This window comes from Lissotriton helveticus, chromosome 9, assembly GCF_964261635.1.
Source record: "Lissotriton helveticus chromosome 9, aLisHel1.1, whole genome shotgun sequence".
Taxonomy (NCBI): domain Eukaryota; kingdom Metazoa; phylum Chordata; class Amphibia; order Caudata; family Salamandridae; genus Lissotriton; species Lissotriton helveticus.
Genome location: NC_136070.1, coordinates 627,394,164 through 627,414,559, shown reverse-complemented (window position 1 = coordinate 627,414,559; position 20,396 = coordinate 627,394,164). Strand labels below are relative to the sequence as shown.

The window sequence follows — 20,396 nt, the reverse complement described above, 5'->3', positions numbered from 1 at the left end:
ATGATATGGTAGTCCATCAAAACTAGGAACAATAAGTAATGACAGAAATATAATAAGAATGTGTTCGTGGAACATTAATGGGTTGAGAGGCAAGATCCATAATGCACAGATAGATTCTCTAGTGGGAAGTTTCCAGATTATAGTACTACAAGAAACATGAGAAACCAACCCATTCTTGTTACATGGATACTCCGGCTACTATGAACCCGTAAAGAAAGAACAAAGGTTCGGGCGAGCCAGTGGGGGTCAGGCAATATTTATCTCTAATACGTTTCAGGCACACCACGAGCAAGTACAGGTAGAAAGCACGAACATCCTTATAGTCAAATTAAACTATAAAATAACTAACCAAAAATCTAAAACGTTATACCTAATTACTGTATATATACTGCCTAATAACCGAAGTAGGGAAACAATATGTGGAACCTTGAACAATGTTCTAATCAACAAAATATTGGAGGATCCCCTAGCCGACTTTATGATTACTGGGGACTTTAACCTCAATCTTATGTCACCTCACACAAGAGATGATACTACGCAATCGCAAAATCACCAATGGCTAATTCCAGAACAGGATATAGGGAAAGAAAATGACTCCAATAAGAACAGAATGGGGACAAAATTTGTAAAGGACACTGAGGCTATGGGACTTTGAATCCTTAACGGTAGAATAAAAACGGATGTGCCACCAGCATATAGTTACTTTGGGTATAACGCACACTCCAGGATTGATTACACCATGTCCCCATTATTTATGTTTCACAACATTACCTCGTACCAACTAAAGAAAGTAAACGAAAGCGACCACACACAGCAAATTATTGTAATGAACATTGGAACAAATACAAACAAGGTTTATCAGACTGTCCAAGGGCATGTTGGAACAACTAACTATAAAAAACTGTTTTGGAATGTTGTTAACAAAGACGAAACGAATAAACAGGTGGATAGGCTTGCGGAAGTATGCTTCAAAGACACTGCACTAGAATCAGTGATAGAGCAATGGGAAAACTTCACAGGGATGCTGATCAGTACGCAATGTCATACAAAAACAAAGAAGAAGCGAATGGGGAAAGAACCAAACAGGGATAAGGAACACTATTTAAATCTGCCATATACTATAACGAAACTGAAGAAAGAGCGAAATAGGACTATTAGGTCAATGAAGAAACCGGGGGTAAAAGCAGAAAACCTGGAAAACTTGAAGCTATTAAATCAAAATTTGAAGAAGCTAATATGGGGTGAAAAAATGAAAGCAGAACAGGCGACCTGGGCAAAAGTATTGCATGCCAGTAAGCAGAAGAATCCAAGAGATTTCTGGAAAATTATCAATTGTCTTGCCAGATCTAACAAGCAAGTAGTCTCATCTCCGCTAACCGAGCAGGATTGGGAGATTTTCCTGAGGAAACATCTAAATCACGACAACATACAGTCAATTTAACCGGAAATGCGATATGGGTGCAAAAATGACTACGATATGGAATCTTCCGCTCATGAGAATGATTGGGATACGCCAATACCCATAGAAAAAGAAGAGATAATTAAATCTATAAAAAAACAGAAGAACGGTGGGCCCGGACCAAATGGGATACCGTTTGCACTCTTGAGAGAAAACCCAGAATTATGGGCGACGGTCCTAGTGAAATTATATGTAGAAGTCATCCTAACAGGAACCGTACCCAAGTCTTGGCAAGGATCCCTAATAACTCCAATTTTAAAAAAAGGAAACTGGGCACTTGCAGAAAATTATAAGCTGATCACCTTGCAAGACACGGATGCAAAGTTGTTTGCAAGAATTTTGCTGATCAAACTATCGGAATGGGTGACAGAAACGAAGAAATTGCCCCTTAACCATACAGGCTTCATACACGCCCTTTGAACGTCAACAAACATAATGGTTCTCGCCCTACTTATGGACAAGTCAATCAGACTGAAGCAACCACTGTATCTATGTTTTATAGATTTTAAATCTGCATTTGACTTTGTGAATAGGAACTTACTTTGGAAAAAACTTGAAAAAATGAAAATTCCACCTCCTCTTTTGAAACTGATTCGCCTCTTGTATACAGACACATGGGTGAGTGTGAGGATGGGGGATGGCAGAACAATATCTAAGGAGATTCCAGCAAACGAAGGCCTAAAACAAAGCTGCGTTCTAGCCCCCCCTCCTCTTTAATTTGTTTCTCGCCGACCTAACTATAATACTGGACGAGGAAAATGCGCATCCCCCGAAACTAGCTGATAAGCGTCTCACGAACCTGCTGTACGCAGACAACGTCATACTTCTGAGCCACACTAAAGTGGGACTACAGCGTCTAATTAGGCGGACCCACATGTACTCGAAGGATAACGGGATGGTCATAAATGAGACAAAAACTAAGATCATGGTTGTTACCAAAATCAATAAAATAAGATATAAGAGCAAATGGTTCATGGATAAGACCGAGCTAGAACAAGTAGATGTATATAAATATCTGGGTGTGTTATTTGATGCAAAGGGCAACTTACAATTACAAAAAAGGGATATGCAAAGAAAAGCGAATGCATTAACTGCAGCATTCAGAATTGTGCAGAAGTCACTTTCCAGCCTAACCTACGGCCCTCTTCTGAGCATTATTGGTGCAAGACTACTACCCACTATCACATACGGTAGTGAAGCGGTAATGGGTACGGACACCGAAACTCTGAATAAAATCATAACTAGAGCACATCGGGCCATATTCCATCTTCCAGCAAATGCATCCCCTGCCCAAGTAAGGTTGGAATTTGGACTCCCCAATCAACAATATGCAAGGCAGGGCCACTTTATAAAAGTATGGAATCAAATAAAAAATGACCACCATAATGAAATATCGCATCTGTTATGGAGAAAATTAAATAACTACACCAATTCTACTGCAGCGCTCTATCTTAGGAAAGCAATAAAGGATTTTGCGGTCATGCCGATATGGGAAAATAATATAAGCCTGATTGCCACCGTATATAACCAAGACATCGTTTAAGAAAATAATTAACAAAACCACAAACCACCTATCTATCCTAAACGATAAAGCTTCCCTTACAAAGAGAAAACACGCCTGGGCGACAATAAACGGTTATAAAAAGAAGGAAATTCAACAATATCTGGTAACACCTTGGACGGAAAAAACAAACAGGTGTTCCTTAAAGCCAGATTTGGAATAATGCCAGGCCTGTGTCACCTTCCACCGTGGGAGAGATCGGTAACCCTAACGCAATGTAGACTGTGCAAGAACGGTGAGGAGGATATTCTTCATCTTCTGTGTACCTGCCCTGAACTCCTGCAAGAGAGAAAAGCACTGCTTAGGGTTCTTTTCAAGGCACGAGGCATAAGGACATGTAGGCAGGCCCTGATTAAGTGCCTAATCTCGAATGATATCATTTTAAATGCTAATTTTGTAAAATTCCTAATAATAGTTAAAAGGAAACTAGGAGTTGTACCAACTGTAAATATTTAACTGACTACAAAGCTGATGCAATGTCATTGTAAATTGTTTTTATATGAATATAGCTTTTTACTGTTTCTCCTTTTGATGTGTAATATTGTAAGATTTTAAATAATCAACATAGTAAATTACTTGTACTTGTACTTGAGTCACTTCAAACATGTTGGACATATTAAACTTCATGTGTACAAGCACATGGGAGGGTAGCACTGCATTACATTAAATGACATGTAACCAACAAGATACTGTGCACAAGTGCTACTTACGTTTGTGACGGCGCAAGTGACAAGTGAAGTGGTATATACAGCAATGGTGATGGGTGCGATGAAGGACACAGTAAAACAACGGGTAGTTTACATATTCAGGACATCCGGGCAATAAATGATACAAAGTTCAATGTGCTCCCCTCCCATCTGATTGCACATATGAAGTTTAATATGTACAACACGTTTGGTATAGAGGTCACAAGAACAACAAAATCACCACAGCTGCTGTTTGCGCGTCTTGTGTTTTTATGCATTATCTTTTAGACTGAAATGCCACTGTTGCATTTTTTAGGTGTGTACAATTTTGAGCAATTTTTATCCAACATTTTCATTCATAATCATGCAAACTAAGTGCCTTTCCGATTTTAGGGTGATGGACGTGGATGGGGAAGCAGTTATGAGTCAAATTTCAAACAGATTACATCCGTCGAGCAGGTATGCTTGACTACCAATACATGTGCCACATCTAGCCAGCACTGATATATAGCTAGAAAAAAAATAATGAAGCAAACAAACTTACCGACATTAGCGATCGAACGATGTCCCCGAGCTTCAGCTGTAACAGATTGCCAACCAGCGGTAGGGGCATCGGGCCTGGTGGCAATTCCCTTTTTTCTGCCAGCATTTTCACATAGGTAAGTATCAGAAAGGTGATGGCAAACACGAACAAAAGTATGGTCGTACTGCTGAAATCCATTCTGGTGACAGGTATTGGCGTGTTTGTCTCTTGTTATTCAATATACAGTCACAAATTGAAAATGAGACGGTTTAGCTGGGGACAAATAAGTAAAATATTAGCACATGAAATGTTGTTGAATCTTTACATTGCTGTTCAGTTCGGCTCTATAAGAAGATATGTAAACCCTTGGTAATGCAGTCTGATTGAATGGCCTCTATGCACAGGGTGAGAAATGTTGACATTGACTTATGAATGGTGTGTGTTCATAATCAGCATAAACACAGTTCATGTAGTCCTGCTCTCGTGGTGATATATTTGTATTTACACAAAACTGCTTGTTTAGTCTGGAAGTCCACTCAAATCGTTTATTATAGATGAGCAAGATTTGGATGCATATATCCGAATATATTCATTTATAAGCCAATAGTCTCATAATGTATGACACAAACAAACGTCGAAATCCATATCAGAAACATGAATGGCTAGCATCACATATAAAAAGGTACTATAATGGCGTTCTAGATCTTTCTCTTGATCGATCCCACCCACCACTTTCCATTGCGCTGGCTTGTCAGCATTTGAGACAATGTAGTCAGTGGTCTCAGCAATGGTCCCTTCTTGATGTGTGGAGCACTCGCAATCCACATCTGCGTCTATACTCTAACTTCCCTGCCCCCATGATCTATATGTTTAACTAGACTGTTTTCTTTGCTCCTCAGATTTTATCTTGCGATTGGCACACTGTGTCTACATTGGGCAGGTGACATCTGGTCATTCTGGTCACATCGTAGTTATTAGGTGGGGTATGCCGCATGTACCCTATGTAACGACTTTCAAAGGACACATTATCTGGCGCAGTCTTTTGTGAAGAGCAGCGTACACATATCAACTGTTACTTTGTGGAAAATCATGCCACCGCTGCAAGTCGCGCTATAGAATGGGACTATTCTAAGGTGGTAACCAGGGTCTTTTCCATGAAAATTATATCTGGGGTTCTTAGAAAGCTTGCCCGGGACTTGAGGACCACTGAAGAGGAAGTAAAAAACCTGGATAATCCTCGCTCTTCAGATGCATTAACCCGTTGCACCCTAGGTGACTCGAAAGCATTTGACGCCTCACTGCTAGAACACCTCCAATTTTATAATGATGCAGAATATACCGCTTGAGTTCATGGGACAGGTGACAGGCCTGGGCACATGCTTGCATGGCTGGTTAATCAAGAGGTGCAGACTCCGCCAATTATAGAGACTACACAGGATGGTGGATCGGCCCTACAAACCCAAATTCAAATTTACATATCACAAGCGGTTCTTGATCGCTTAGCCTTACCCGTTATTACCATTATCACATGTAAGGAACTTGACTGGCTAATCACTATAGAGGAAGTGAAGAATGCTATACATATACTTTCCCGAAATAAGACTCCTGGTTTAGATGGTTTACTGTTAGAATACTATGATTGTTTCTCAACGTTTCTTGCGCCAAAATTGGATTACATTTACAATGAAGCCCTTACCACACATTCTCTTCCAGCTTCTCTCTATTAGTCTCTTCTCGTTCCCTCCTTCACACCTGGCAGAGACTCCACTCTGCTCTCCTCATATAGACCTATAGCTATAATAGGGGCAGATTATAAAATCCTCGGTAAGGTGTTAGTGAAACGCTATGTGCAGTTGTTATCTATGCTGATCCATCCGGATCAAAATGAATTTGTCCCAGGACGCAACACATCTAATAACATCAGGTGCTTTTTTCATGTTATGGATCAGGCCTCTCTGAGCTACCCTCTAGCAGCTTGTCTGATACTAGACATTGAAATGGCCTTTGATTCCTTATCTTGGGACTACTTATTCGATGTACTGAGGGCCATGGATTTGGGGTGGCTTCTCTTAGCTTATGCAATGGTATTATACACAAACCCTACTTCTTGAGTACGCATAGTAAGGTTGATTTTGAAGCCTTTTACCATAGGGCGTGAAACATAACATGGGTGTCTTCTCTCACCAATCTAATTTACACTTGCCATGAAGCCCCTATCACAGAGACTTCATTTAGCGGGGATACAATGAGGCATCCTTCAGGACCTGAGAAATGCATGTGGTGTCCCTGTACGCAGACAAGGTACTGCTATCTTTGTGGGATGCATCAACTGAAATCGCCCCCATTTTGGCGGTCTTCCATGATTTTCAAGAAATGGTGGGACTACGGGTGAACTGGGAGAAATCATTTGTTTTGCAGCTTAGCCGTGATCCTCCGACTCAGGTAACTCAGTTAGGCTTGAGAGCCATTGACATGTGAGACCGGTGCAGACCATTATCTTGGGGTTCACCTTTATCACTCTCAACAAGGCCTATGTGTTGGTAACTAACAGCCGGCATTTGCAACCCTTAAAACTTAAATATGGTTTTGGGAACGATTGCTGTTGACCCTGGTGGGTAGGATAGGCCTTTCATAAATGATTGTCCTTCCCTGTGAAGGCGGATAAGTTAGGAGCTATGCTTGCATGGCTGATAAAGCATGATCAGTCGTGCAGCCCTATCACTGCACTATACTCCTTGGAGGGGAAAATACACTACACCCAACATGAGATACACAATGACTTAGTCTCTCATTTTACACTGCTGTATCCATCCACCTCGGAGGCAATGGAGGAAGATATGGCCAGGTTCCTAGACAAGCTCCCCTTCCCGCAGCCCACTCCTGACCAGCGTGCTGAACTCAACGATCCGATAACAGTTGAGGAGATCCAAGGTGCCAATAAAGCTTTAGCATCTGAGAAAGGTTCTGGGACAGGACGGTTTCCCAACTGAAATTTAAGAAACCTATGCAGACCTACTAGTCCCCAACCTGTTGTGGATGTTTGAGGAAGCAATACAGGAGTCAAAGATGACAACCTCAACGTGTGAGACCGCCTTGATCACTCTTTTAAAACCGGACAGAGACCCTACCAGATTAGGCTCATACTGCCCACTGGCACGACTGAATGTAGAGTGCAAAGTATTGGCTGATATATTAGGGCAAGACTGGTGGAAGTGTTGCCCCAGCTGATCCATGATGAACAGAACGGCTTTGTCCTGGATCAATCTACATCCCTGAATCTACGGTGCCTGTTCGGTATTATAAAATATGCTCCACTTACTTGGCCAGGTCTGGTTATATGGTGCTGGGCCTGGAAAAAGCTTCTGATACGGTGGAGTAGCCTTACATCTTTAATGTGGTGCCTCAATATGAATTTTGGCCATTTTTAGTCTACCTGATTAGACTGCTATATCAGGGGCCGGTGGTGAAGGTGTGAGAGGGCCAGCTGCTGTCAGGTCCCATACCAGTCTGAAGAGGCACTCGATAAGGCTGCCCTTTCTCCCCTCTCCTGTTTGCCTTGGCTCTGGAACCATTGGCATTAGCTATTCGAGCATCCGTGGAACACTGCGGTATAAGTATGGGTGACTCGATTCATGCAATATCCCTATTCATGGATAATCTCCTGCTATATATAAAAAATGTAGGAGATTACACCCAATCTGCTTGACCAATTTGTTCACCTCTCGGGCCTACAAGTCAACTGGGACAAATCCTGTTTGTTCCCGTCAGGTCTACTACTCCCAATCCGATGTTTGCTGTTAGTGACATAGTCATAGAGTGGCAGCCCTCGGTGTTCCGTTATTTGGGTATGCGGATATACCATAGTGATCAGGATCTCTTGGATGGCAACCTCACCAGAGCAGTCACAGCTTTGTCTACACAGATGGCCTTCTGGAAAACGCTGGCCATCTCAGTAGCTTGTAGAGTCTCCTTGGTCAAGATGGTGGTGCTGCCCTGACTGTTATATTACTTCGTAAATCTGCTGATATATCTGCAACCCTCCTTCTTTAAGCCATTAGAACGAATGTTGCGAGGACTTATATGGAACACCTCTGGGTGCAGAGTGGCAATTGCAAAGCTGTATCTCCCGACGGGGCAGTGAGAGCTGTCGGTGCCAAACCTAGAACATTATTAGCTCGCATCCCAGCTGCAGTGCGTGGCCCGGTGGGCAGAAGGTAGGCCCCTATCGGATACTGGAGGAGGAGGGGTTCCCATGACAACACACACTGTTCTGGCTGTCTTTCATTTCTGCCACAGTCAGAATAAATCCCTTCTACTGTTGCCACAGGTAGCATACAGGTGTTACCGCTGGGCTTTTTATCTTACCAGACAAACAAAGACGTATGCGCCTATGCTGCCCCTGGTGGGACTGCCCAGGGTGCAGGATATACCACCCTTACTGACTTGGGGGAATGGCAAGCGGCGGGAATGCACACTCTTGTGGACTTATATAATGATGATGGATTGATACCATTTAACACTTTGGCCCAGGAAGAGAGTATACACCCCGGATACTTTCTTCTACACACGTCCTAGATTAGGGTATTACGCGGGCAATGAGGTGACATTTTGCAGGAACTTCCAAAAAACAATGATAATTCAATACATTCATGTAATGGGGAACAGTAGACACCTAATCTGATGGTTTGCAGAAGCCCTGCAGCAGCATCCTGCAATAAACCTGGCCCCATAACGAGAGAGATGGGAGCGGGATATTAATCGTGCATTCACAGAGGTAGAATGGAATAGGGTATTAGAGAGTCCAACATAAGTCCCGCGGAATGCGAGGTTCCAATTGATACAATATTATATAATTCACCGAGCATATCTCACCACGGAAAAGATCAATCGCTATTTCCATTGGATGGATGCCCACTGTCCCAGTTGCACTCACTTGAATGCGGACATTTTACATATGCTCTGGTCCTGCCATAAGCTTCAGCAATTTTGGGATGCTGTGATTGAGCACCTGGAGGGGTGCACTGATAGGCATCTTCTGCGCTCCTGTGAGTCATGTTTTCAGGGATCGATTGCCCAGGGCAAAACACACAGGGCCACATACCGGTTTATTGCTCTCGGTTATGCGGTGGCTAAAAGACTCCTCAGAAGGCATTGGAAGGCAGGGGAGCCTGCTGCCTTTTTAGCGTGGGCCCGTCCTATGCTGAACTGGGCAGTAGCTGAGGGTGCGTCCCTCAGGAGGGAGGACACTCTAGGGCTGCGAAAGTTCCCGCTGTCGGAAAGCTGGGACACAATCCTCACGGCATTCAACACATGATACAACTTGATCCTAATAGCTCAACCACGCAGCGGGATGGGCCGGGGGAATGTTAGGGTTAGGGCCGGACAATGGATGAGGTTGGGATGGGAAGGCTAGTGCTAAACTAGTGACACTTTAGTGGAATGGGATATGTTCTGAACTAGGAATAAATAATCCAAATGACACTTTATATATGCGCATGGTATGTACATGGGGGATGCCTTCGATTACTGATGTAACCTGTGGTAGTTTAAGTCATTGTTGGTTAAATATACATATTGATCTACAAATTACACTTGGGATAATGTAATGACAGAGTAGTAAAGATGAGCAAAGAACAGAGGATATTCTAGAGTTAATGTAACAGGAGAAGACGAAGGCGATTGTTTATTCTCATTATAAACATTACAATTCCTATGTTTTTGTTCGTTTCAATATACGGATCGTGTTGCTTTACTTGATCATAGCTGATTGAGGAATAGTTAAATGGGCAATGTACCCAGCAAAAGAAGACCGCTGTATCCCAAATGTCAATAAAAAGATTAAACAAAAAATATAAATGATTGTCCTTCCCTGTCTACAATATTCCTTTGTTAATGTCCCAGTATTTCCTAAGCGATGATTCTTTCATGACTTAGACCGGGCATTGGGAGATTTACTCTAGGACAACGGGTGACGTAGGGTGGCCCTAAATAAGATTCAGTTACCAGTGGAAAGTGGAAGACTGGGCGCACCATCCTTCGAGGCTTAATGGATAATCAGATGGCTATCTGGTAATCTTTTTGAAAGCACTACGGGGATGGCCCCTTGCCCTTCATGTGATGCAACAAATTCTTCATCCTAATATTAAGCTGCTTCATTCATGGACCCTACATGTGTGGATAGCTCACAAGTGCTCGGCACAAGTCTTTCAGCTTTTAAAGAGCACAATCCATTACTCTCCAGCCACATCTTTACAATGTATACCAGGACTCTCTACTGCTGATCAATTAGCAACCTGTTATGAGCATTCCAATGATGTAGTGGGGGATTTGGTTCAGAATGACAACTTGCTTACATTTGATCATCAGAAATGTCAGGAAAATGGCATTCCTCCAACACAATTTCTACTACATGAGCAATTATTAGGAGCCCTTAGGGTGCTGTTGGGTGTGATGGACACAGAGCCACAGAGCCACCAACACATGAGGTGATGCATGAGCTACACACCTTGGGAACAGGTTGGCACCTAATCATGTTGTTTTACAGTGCCATTAGAGATCACACTGGAATCTCTCTGAGACAACTCCATCAGGAATGGGAGGAGGATTTAGGGTGCCCCCCAACAATGCACTGAATGGATGCTAGCACTTGGATCTCCTCATGTTATATCTAGAAATGGGTGATGTAAGAACATTCAATTTATGATTCTTCATAGGGCTTACCTCACACCTTCTCAAATAAACCATATGTTCTCATCGGCTGAATGGGTCTGCCCTAGATGCCGCATGCTGTCAGCTGACCTTAGGCACATGCTTTGGGCGTTCCCAGATATTGTCAGTTTCTGGCATTCGGTAAATCCCCTATTAGCTATCAATCAATCAGGGGTTGGTAAAGCGTGCTACTCACCCGTGCGTGTCTCAAGGCACTGGGGAAGGGAAAGAGGGTGGGGGGCTTCTCCGGTCAGTCGAAAAGCCAGGTCTTAGTTGCCCATTTGAAGGTTTGCAGGGTTGGAGAGTGTCTTATGTCCAATGGGAGAGAATTCCAAGCTATGGCTGCGGTGTAAGATAAAGCCCTAGCTCCGGCAAACGCGGGGACCTCTGCCAATGCGAGGTCGGCTGAGTGGAGGTTCCTTTTGGGAGCGTGGAAACTCATTCGGTTGTTGAGGTATTTGGGTCCAATGTTGTTGAGGGATTTGAAGGCGTGCGTGAGTAGTTTGTAGGTAACTCTCTTCTCCACGGGAAGCCAGTGGAGTTCTCGCAGGTGTGGAGTTATGTGCTTGTGGTGCGGTAACCCTAGGATGAGCCTGGCGGACATGTTTTGGATGGTTTGGAGTTTGCGTAGTAGGGCTTTGTTGATTCCGGCGTAGAGTGAGTTGCCGTAGTCGAGACGGCTGGTGATGAGCGCGTGTGTGACGGTCTTTTTGCAGTCCAGGGGGATCCACTTGAAAGTTTTGCGTAGGATCCGGAGGCAGTTGAAACTGGTGGAGGAGATGGCATTGATTTGACGCTTCATGGAGAAGGTGGAGTCGAGGATTATGCCAAGGTTGCGAGCGTGATCCATTGGGGTGGGGGGGTTCAATGGCGGGAGGCAACCAGGGGTCGTTCCAAGCGGACGGGCGGGGCCCGAAGATGAGCAACTCTGTCTTTTCGGAGTTGAGTTTGAGGCAGCTGTCTATCATCCATCTGGCCACGATTGTAATTCCTTCCTGGAAGCTGAGTCTGGTGTCTTCGGGGTTGCTGGTGAGGGAGAGAATGAGCTGGTTGTCGTCTGCGTAGGACACGATGCTGAGTCCGTGCTGTCTGACGATGGCGGCGATAAGGGCCATATATATGTTGAACAGAGTAGGGCTCAGATAGGATCCTTGGGGGACTCCGCAAATGATGTCGGTGGGTTTGGGGAGAAAGGGGGGAGTATGACCGGATCGGATCCAGTTGAGGGCGTCGCCCTCAATTCCCGCATCACGGAGCCTGGTAGTTAGTGTGCGGTGTGAGACAGTGTCGAATGCAGCTGAGAGGCTGTGGTTACACCGGAACCCGGATTGGGAGGGGTCCAGGATGCAGTTATCTTCTATAAATGTTGTCAACTGGGTGTTTACTAGCCTTTCTGTGACTTTGGCTGTGAAAGGGAGGAGGGAGATAGGTTTGTAGTTCTTGAGGTCAGCTGGGTCGGCCGATGGTTTTTTTGAGGAGGAGATTCACTTTTGTGTGCTTCCAGTCCCCTGGGCAAGTGCCCGATGCCATGGAGGAGTTGATGGTACGTGCTAGTTCGGGGGCGATGGCCGCGGAGGCTCTGTGGAAGATGTGCAGGGGGCAGGGGCCATCGGGGCTCCTGAGTGAGTTTTCTTCATGATGGTGGTGATGAGTTCAATGGATGCTGGGGTCCAAGTGGTGATAGTAGGTTTGGTGGTGGTGGTGGTGGTAGTGGGGGTGCAGGTCATGATAGGCTCGTTGAAATTTTCGTAGAGAGTCATGATCTTCTGGTGGAAGAAGGTGCTGAGCTTGTTGCAGAGATCTTGGGAGTGTGTGATGTTACAGTTACAGAGGGAATAACACTCAGCTCATGGGAAGTTACAGCACAGGGTATTTTTCCAAGGACAAAAACTTTAAGATGTGAATATGCTTTGCTAATTTAGCCCTTTTTTTTAGCTAAGAACATACTAACTATGTGTTGGCAAGCACAGCATCCCCGTCCGTTCTTCAGTGGTGTCAAGCTTTTCTCCATTGGGGTGAAGTAGAAAGTTCTGCGCTGCATTGGGAGGAAGTCTGAAGAATTAGAAAACGTCTCAAACCAGCAGCCTGGGACACCATGCTAATTCACTTCAAAGAACATAACGCAGAGAATCCCTCTATCACCTCACGTCAGTCTCCTCCTCCTGTGTCCTCTTCTGGTAGGGAAAAACAGACATTTGGTGGGTCTGGCCCAACACTAGGATCTGACCTCCCACTACTTACTCTCTGCCTCCTAACTAGTATCCCATCTATTCCCTAATTTGCCTAACATGCTTTCCGCTCGTATATACCTCTTTGTTCTACCCTTTCCAAGGTGGACTTCACCAAAAAAAAATGTTTTTCTTATCTCTAAAAATTTCCACTTGCTCCTTAATGGAGGACTGAAATATTTGCTGTTATAGTCATAGTGCCACAGCTGACAAGCCCAACTACTTAATACTAAATGTTTTTTTTAAGATGATGAAATAATCTCTCTTAATGTCTGTAGTGCAAAAAAGCTTCTTGAATTATATTACTGCATTGAATAATTTAATAGCCTAAAAAAAAAATAACCATAAAAAGGAATTGAAACAACCAAACACTGAAGAACAAATAAATCTCTATAGAAGGCTGGGCAAAGATGTTGAAGCATCATTTGCTGCACCAAAAAATTCCACAATTAACACACTGTGTTATGAACATATGAAACAGACTATGCCATGCGTTTCAGCATTGGGTGCAATGCAAATTCTGAGGAGCTTTGTTAATGTAATCACAAAAAACATCCTTTTAGGTGCCATTGTGTTTCTTCTGATGAATTTGATGTATCAATAAAAGCTTGCACACTCTATTAAGTGTCTTCTGCCGTATTCCTTTGTGTGCTCTAGTATGACATTACAGAAGAGGCAAGTACTTACTAAATAAATCACTGAAAGGACCATTTCCCAGACGTAGCATATACTACTCAATCTAAACACATTTTAAAAAAATTAAACATTATTAGAAAAAAATAATTGTTACAAACACATAAACAAATAATAAAAATACATTTACCATTTAAAATATATTATTAATACAACAATCCAAGAAATACACATATTAATCAATCAATCAAGTCGTTTTTGGATAGTACGGCTTATCAGCCCATGCGGTTTCAGGGATGCGGACATCCTACAGCCCAATGCCCTGGACATGTTGTTTGGGGTCAAGGGCAACAAGTTTTCATGTGTATTTTGTCCTTGGGACAAGTAGCCCGAACCCCCTTGTAGCACAAACCCTTTGCCTGCCAGTTTGCAGTACCACATCATGGATCAGGGAAGGGCACCGTCTGCAATTAAGGTAATATTTGTGTCCATATGTTAACGCTGTTCAAACTTGTATTTATGGTTCATTTATTGAAAGCCTTTATTATTAGGGTGAGTACTCTAAGTAAATCGTGTACGCTCTGACTGCACCATGGACAGTGGTTTCAGTATAAACATTTGTACACATGTTTTCATAGTTTAGCAATATGAAGCTATCTATCATGCTCCCAGAATGCTCTTTGAGTTGATGCAAATATTTTCAGAAGCTTGAAAGCAAGAATGATGATTGTTTGTTTTCAAAATAAAATGTTTGTAAAAATAGCAGGAAAATAAAACATTTTGCTAAACTACTGTAAAATTTCAGGTACCATTTCTTTGCAGCATCACTTAGTAACATGTGTTGATGCATGCTAGTATTTCCCAAAAATATTCATAATGGAGAATCAGTGTCACCAGTTTCAATATGATTAAGGGATACAAAAATAAACAAGCATTGGCAAAGCCAGTAGGTCTGAAATTGGTGGTCAGCTTTTTACTTTTGTCAATGTGTGAATTGTTTTGTCATGGTTTCAGTAAAACCTTATTGGTGTGGGAGCTGCTGGGCCCACACCATTATTGCAAACAGTGACAAAACCCCACAAATGTTTTTGGTCTCAAAAAATACACACCGCCACAGTAGTTTAAGTCCTTGAACAAAACTACGTTGTGTGCTAATATGCTCCTTGTGAAAGAGCAGAATGCTTTCACTCACAGTGAAGCAAGCCGATACAGAGAGAGACAGAATTTTAATAAACGCTTAAGGTCATGGTGAACACCAGACCAAATTAGGTGCCCAATTATATAAGAAAGTCTCATATTTGCACCCATGATATATGTCCTTGCATTAGGTGCTGCTATAGAGCTTTCATGAATTCCCAAGAATTTACAGAAGTAGGACAAGAAATAGTACTCCTAGATAATATTTTCAAACTGCATTTTACTATGAGCAAATGTGCATGTGTAGATTTGCTCATGTGAAAATCTGAGTGTTTGCAAGTTCACTTTCCCTTCAGCCACTTTTTTCCAAACGCTGGAAGAAGGTTTGCGTTTGCCATTGTCTCGAGAAAAGCTCCAACATGTCTCAGATTAGAGAAGAGTTGTCGAAAAAACCCCAAACATGCAAGTTAGCAGGTTTGCACAGACACAAAAGGGTATTCTAACCCTGGAACTATTGCTCACCATTACCTTCAGCCCCAGTATGTAGATCTGTGAAAACGTGGCAACATAAGGGGATTGCAAGTATTCAAACACTACTATGGTATGAGCCCTGGCATAATCAAAGAGGCTATATCAGAGCTCTTATATAATGAGAATGCTGCCATAATTTGTTGTCGCACTACATGGCACCAAAGAGACAAGTGGATTTTGTTACTGGAAAAGTAGATTTATGAAGCAACCTGCCCCATGGACAAGTAGATATTTTATTAAATTCCACACCCCTGGGTATCCAGGCGCTGTGCTGCAGCTATTAGTTGAAGAACCAGGTCTTTAGTCCCATCCTGAAGTGGTTCAGTGAGAGTGAAGTGGGGTAGTGGAGGAGAGAGTGTTACAGGCTTTGGTGGCGAAGTGAGAGAACAAGCGTCCTCCAGTGTGGCTGAGGTGGATATGTGGTGTCTGAGCAAGAGAAAGGTGTGTAGAGCTGAGTTTTCTGGTTCGTTGGTGGCAGGTTAGGTGGTGGTTCATGTAGTGTGGTCCTTGGGTGTGGAGGGCTTTGTAGGAGTGGGTCAGGAGATGGCGCTCCCTTGCCACTGCAGTTCTAAGGCTCACATGTGAGCCTTAGAACTGCACCACTGTTTGACCACCAAAACACCACCTGCCAGACCACAAGGAAACTCATAATCTGGCAGGCGGTGTGCAAACTGCTTTGGGGGTGTGGGAGCGGGGCACTGGTGTGGCAGCCCACACACACACACCGCCAAAGTCATAATCATGCCCTTAGTCTCTTTTTTTTAGAAGTCAAAAATCTCCAACAGGTCAAGCAGAGGGCTGTAGCAGAAGACAATTCCACATGGCCAAATACCCCTCAGGCTAAGAACCACTGAACAGGCATTGCTGCTGTGAAGAAGAACATAGCGGGAGAAGCAGTGAAGTCAATCCGACCAGAGCTGTACCTCAGGCAGATAGGCGAGCAGGTTGGACCTGATCTCCTCCTGATTCTAAGAGTAGTTTTGGGCCAAGAATATTCCTCAGTTTGGCCATCTGGGTACCTTTAGCACCACAATCAAGGGTGAAGGACTGATGGACACCACTTGGCACTCCACTTGGAACTCAGGCTAGGTGCAGGTGTGGGTTCAAGATGGGAACAACCTTTACAACAAAGGTTTTACAACGCGATACCTTTACCACACAACTTTTACAACGCAAGTCGTTACGATGACTTGCGCTGGGGGGCGCTCCAGGATAGTAAATAGTTTAATTTACTATCCAACTCCTTCCCTACTATCCACGGGGACTGGAGTTGGAATACTAAATTAAAAAATGTACTATCCTGCGCCCCCCAACGCAAGTCGTTGTAACGACTTGCGTTGTAAAAGTTGCGTAGTAACGGCACGCGTTGTAAAAGTACGCGTTGTAACGTCGTACATCCGTTCAAGATAGGGGGAGCCTTTTGTGTCTCTGTTGCTCTGAACAGGAGGCCAGCAATCTAGCCCTCGGTGTCACACTGGTAGTCTTGGGTTCAGGTAAAATGCAGTGCTGAACAGCAAGGCTTGCTTCTGAGGGTTCAAGACATGCTCCAGGTAGCAAAGCAGCCCTTCCAGGTACAGCAAAGCAGTCTTGTAGCGTACACAGCAGGTTACAGCAGCAGGCAGTCCTCTGAGAGTCTTTGCATAGGTCCAGGAGGAAACTGAAGATTTGGTGTCTGAGGTCCTATATTTTAGTACCTTGATGCCTTTCTTCTAGAAGGTAGGAGAAGCTTCTAGACGTTGGTTTTGAAATGTGTGGAATTTCCTGCCTCCTCTGACCTGGCTCCAAACTGGCTGTAAAGGTAATAAGTCCTTTGTGTGAAGGCAGAGCACTTCCTATAAAATAGAATGAACAAAAGGAGAAACCCTACATTCCAACATAGGGACAGGGTAATTAAACCTAAAAATTGAAACAAGTCCCTAACCAAAAATTTGGATCATGTGTTGCTTTGTCTACTCGATGGGGTTAAACCAATTAGGTAAATTCACAAAAACGCAGTAATTGTAAAATATTCTTCTGACACATAGTGAATACAGAAAAATCACAGTGACATAAAAAATGTAGTAAAGACATAAATGCAGAAAACAAAGGTTTTCTTGAAAATATACAAATCAGTTTTTATTCGTCATTATATTTAAAAATAAACGTACATTTAAAAACATATTAAAAAACAATCCATTATTGTAACACACTTGTGTTGTGATCACGAAAGCAAGAAAACGACACAAAAGTTGACACAGCATTTCGGTGAGATTAGGATCAACCACCTTATTCTGGGCAGATTTTTTTTCAAATGTGATATTCAACAATACAACAATATATAAGTTTATGTTTCACAAAACAGTTTCAAATCATTTTTACAAAATATCAAAGCTTCAGTCTCTAACTACCACCAAAAATGAGCCAAAAAACACACTATACATCATTACATGTCCACAATAAAAAACTAGTGAATAGTAAAAACAATGAGTACAAGACCCGACGTTATCCTTTCTTATCGAAACCTACCTATTAAAATGTATCAATGAATCCCCGGTATGATTCAGATAGGAAACATTCTTCTGGTTGATTTTGTGAAGAAAATCGTGGAATTTCCTGGAATCAAATTGTTCATATTTTGATCATAATTCATGAGCAAGGTTTTATTTAGACAACCTATGATATGTTTATTATTTTTATTATTGAATGTTAGTTCTAACGTACCTTTTTATGTGGTACAACTCCTTGTTAAAATACGTTCGTAGGAGCCACCAATAGGTTTATCACAACATATTGGCGTCCTTAAAAATAGAAATATAAAGGGGTTTGCCTTTTATATGCAGATAATATGTTTGTAAAGTTAGCAATTTAGCGCCAAATTGGGAGCTTACCAATAAAAAAAAACAGTCCCTGTCATCAACAAATCAGCTGAGCCCTGATTAAGCTTCACCTTGTAATTGTCCTTAGGGGTTGTTCTAAGAAATAAAATGATATCCTTAATTGCTATTCTAGATCCTAATAAAATATAAATATTATCGTATTTGAGAAAATAGGCTGAAAAATTACCTGGCTTAGTTGCTCCCTTGGCAATGCAGCTCAAAAAATAAAATCTGTAACAATCAAGAAAAAGGCCTTTTAATACAATCTATATGTTTTTATCAGAGCTACACTTATCTATGCGATATTAATTTTTGCGGTTCTAGCTCTAATCATCATATTTGCTTAATGTAAGTCCCTTACACATATAGGGTCTCTGTTACCCTTCTTACATTGAGGGGCTATAGGTCATTTCTCAATTCACTTCCTCTCTGTAATGGGAATATTGTATGTGCTTAGGTTACATAGATGTCCGAAACATAGATGCAGATAGGCATCAAACGATTTACACGCATGTAGATAGGCATCAATCGATTTACAAGCTACTATTTATTCAGTTTAGCAGCTCCCTCTATATTTTTCAAACATCTAATAAGCGACAGATGTTGTAAACCCTGGAGTTTAAGCCCCCTAACCCCAGCCTGGCTCCAAATTGTAGAAAAGACCATAATTCATTATTCCAAAGTTAAGTTCTAATTTGCAAAAGACCATAAACTAGACTCCTTCAAATACGTCTTATAACTAAAAAGTTAAGAAGTCAAGGCGCAAAAACTGTTCAAAGCGCAGACAGTCCCCATGCCACGCCTTACCTGATAAAGGTGTTCCGACCTCCCTGCTACCTACGAACGTCTTCCGGGTCAGGATACGTAAAAGAGCTGGCCCGGAAGGGATCTTATATACTTTGCACGAGGCATGTGATCAAGTTAACTATAATATTCAATTAAGATATTTTTTTTATTATTTACAAACTCGTATGAATTATAACAGTTTATAATTGGAATATTACCGTGTTGAGGTCCGGTATTAATGCCGAATCACCGAAAGACTTTTGCTTTTTTTATGATCGCAATAGTGGCGGCCATCTATAAATGTCCGCTCTGAAGGTTACTAGGAATATCAATCGTTATTTGAGGATTGTTCTAAAAGCAAATCTAAATTTATTTGCAGTTCACTCATATGTATAAAGGAAGTTTCTAATTTAATTAAGGCTCTGGTTTGTTACCATATTTGAGTCCAATATTATTATCGAGTGAATGGAAGCCGTTGTTGCTCTTAAAAACAAAGCCTTTTCATTGGCAGCCATCTGGGAAGGTCCACTATGATGGTTCACTTAATATAATATATTAAGTTGGTAGTTATGTCGATTACTATTTATGGATCGTGGTCAACAGAAAATATTATAGGTTTCTTAAGGCTCCGGTTTGTTACCATATTTGAGTCCAATTTTTTTATCGAGTGAGCGGAGGCCATTGTTATTCTTAAAAAACAAAGCCTTCTCATTGGCGGCCATCTTGGAAGGTCCGCTATGATGGTTCACTTAACATATTATATTAAGTTGATAGTTGCATGGATCAATATTTAAGGATCGTGTTCAACAACAAATCTAATAGGTTTCAATTGCCATGCACTCACCTATGTAAATAGTCTTTCTAATTTCGATTAGATTCAGGTTTATGTCGTATGTGGTTCCCATATTGTTATCAAACGAGCAGAGACTAGTATATAGCTCCATCAACTGCTGTATAATCATGCAATCTAGGAATCGGTATGCAATCTAGGAATGTGTCTTTATAAAAATATTGAGAAGAGTGATGCATAATATGAAAGATTTCTTGCTTTCATGATCAACACAAGTGTTACAATAATGGATTGTTTTTTAATATGGTTTTAAATGTATGTGTATTTTTAAATATAATGTCGACAGAGCACTTCCTATTCCATTCTTAAGTGGGGCTGTGCTCAGCTCCACCCCCATCATGCCAGCAGAAGGCCCATTTAGGCACACCTATTCCCACTGTGTATGACTGTCTGTTATACCCAGTCATGTGACCCAAGACATGTTGCAAACATAAAAAAG

The 20,396-nt window shown here is 42.2% G+C and overlaps 1 protein-coding gene across 2 annotated transcripts in view; it reads right to left on the bottom strand.

Moving 5' to 3' along the window:
• Positions 1–20,396, bottom strand: part of LOC144781709 (cytochrome P450 2F3-like) — a 970,074-nt gene that overhangs the window by 180,795 nt on the left and 768,883 nt on the right. For both annotated transcript variants that reach the window (XM_078660683.1, XM_078660684.1), the window contains one exon: positions 4,251–4,502. In XM_078660683.1, coding sequence (XP_078516809.1) covers positions 4,251–4,427 — 177 coding nt within the window. In that variant the 5' untranslated portion in view covers positions 4,428–4,502. The remainder of the gene's footprint in view (positions 1–4,250; positions 4,503–20,396) is intronic.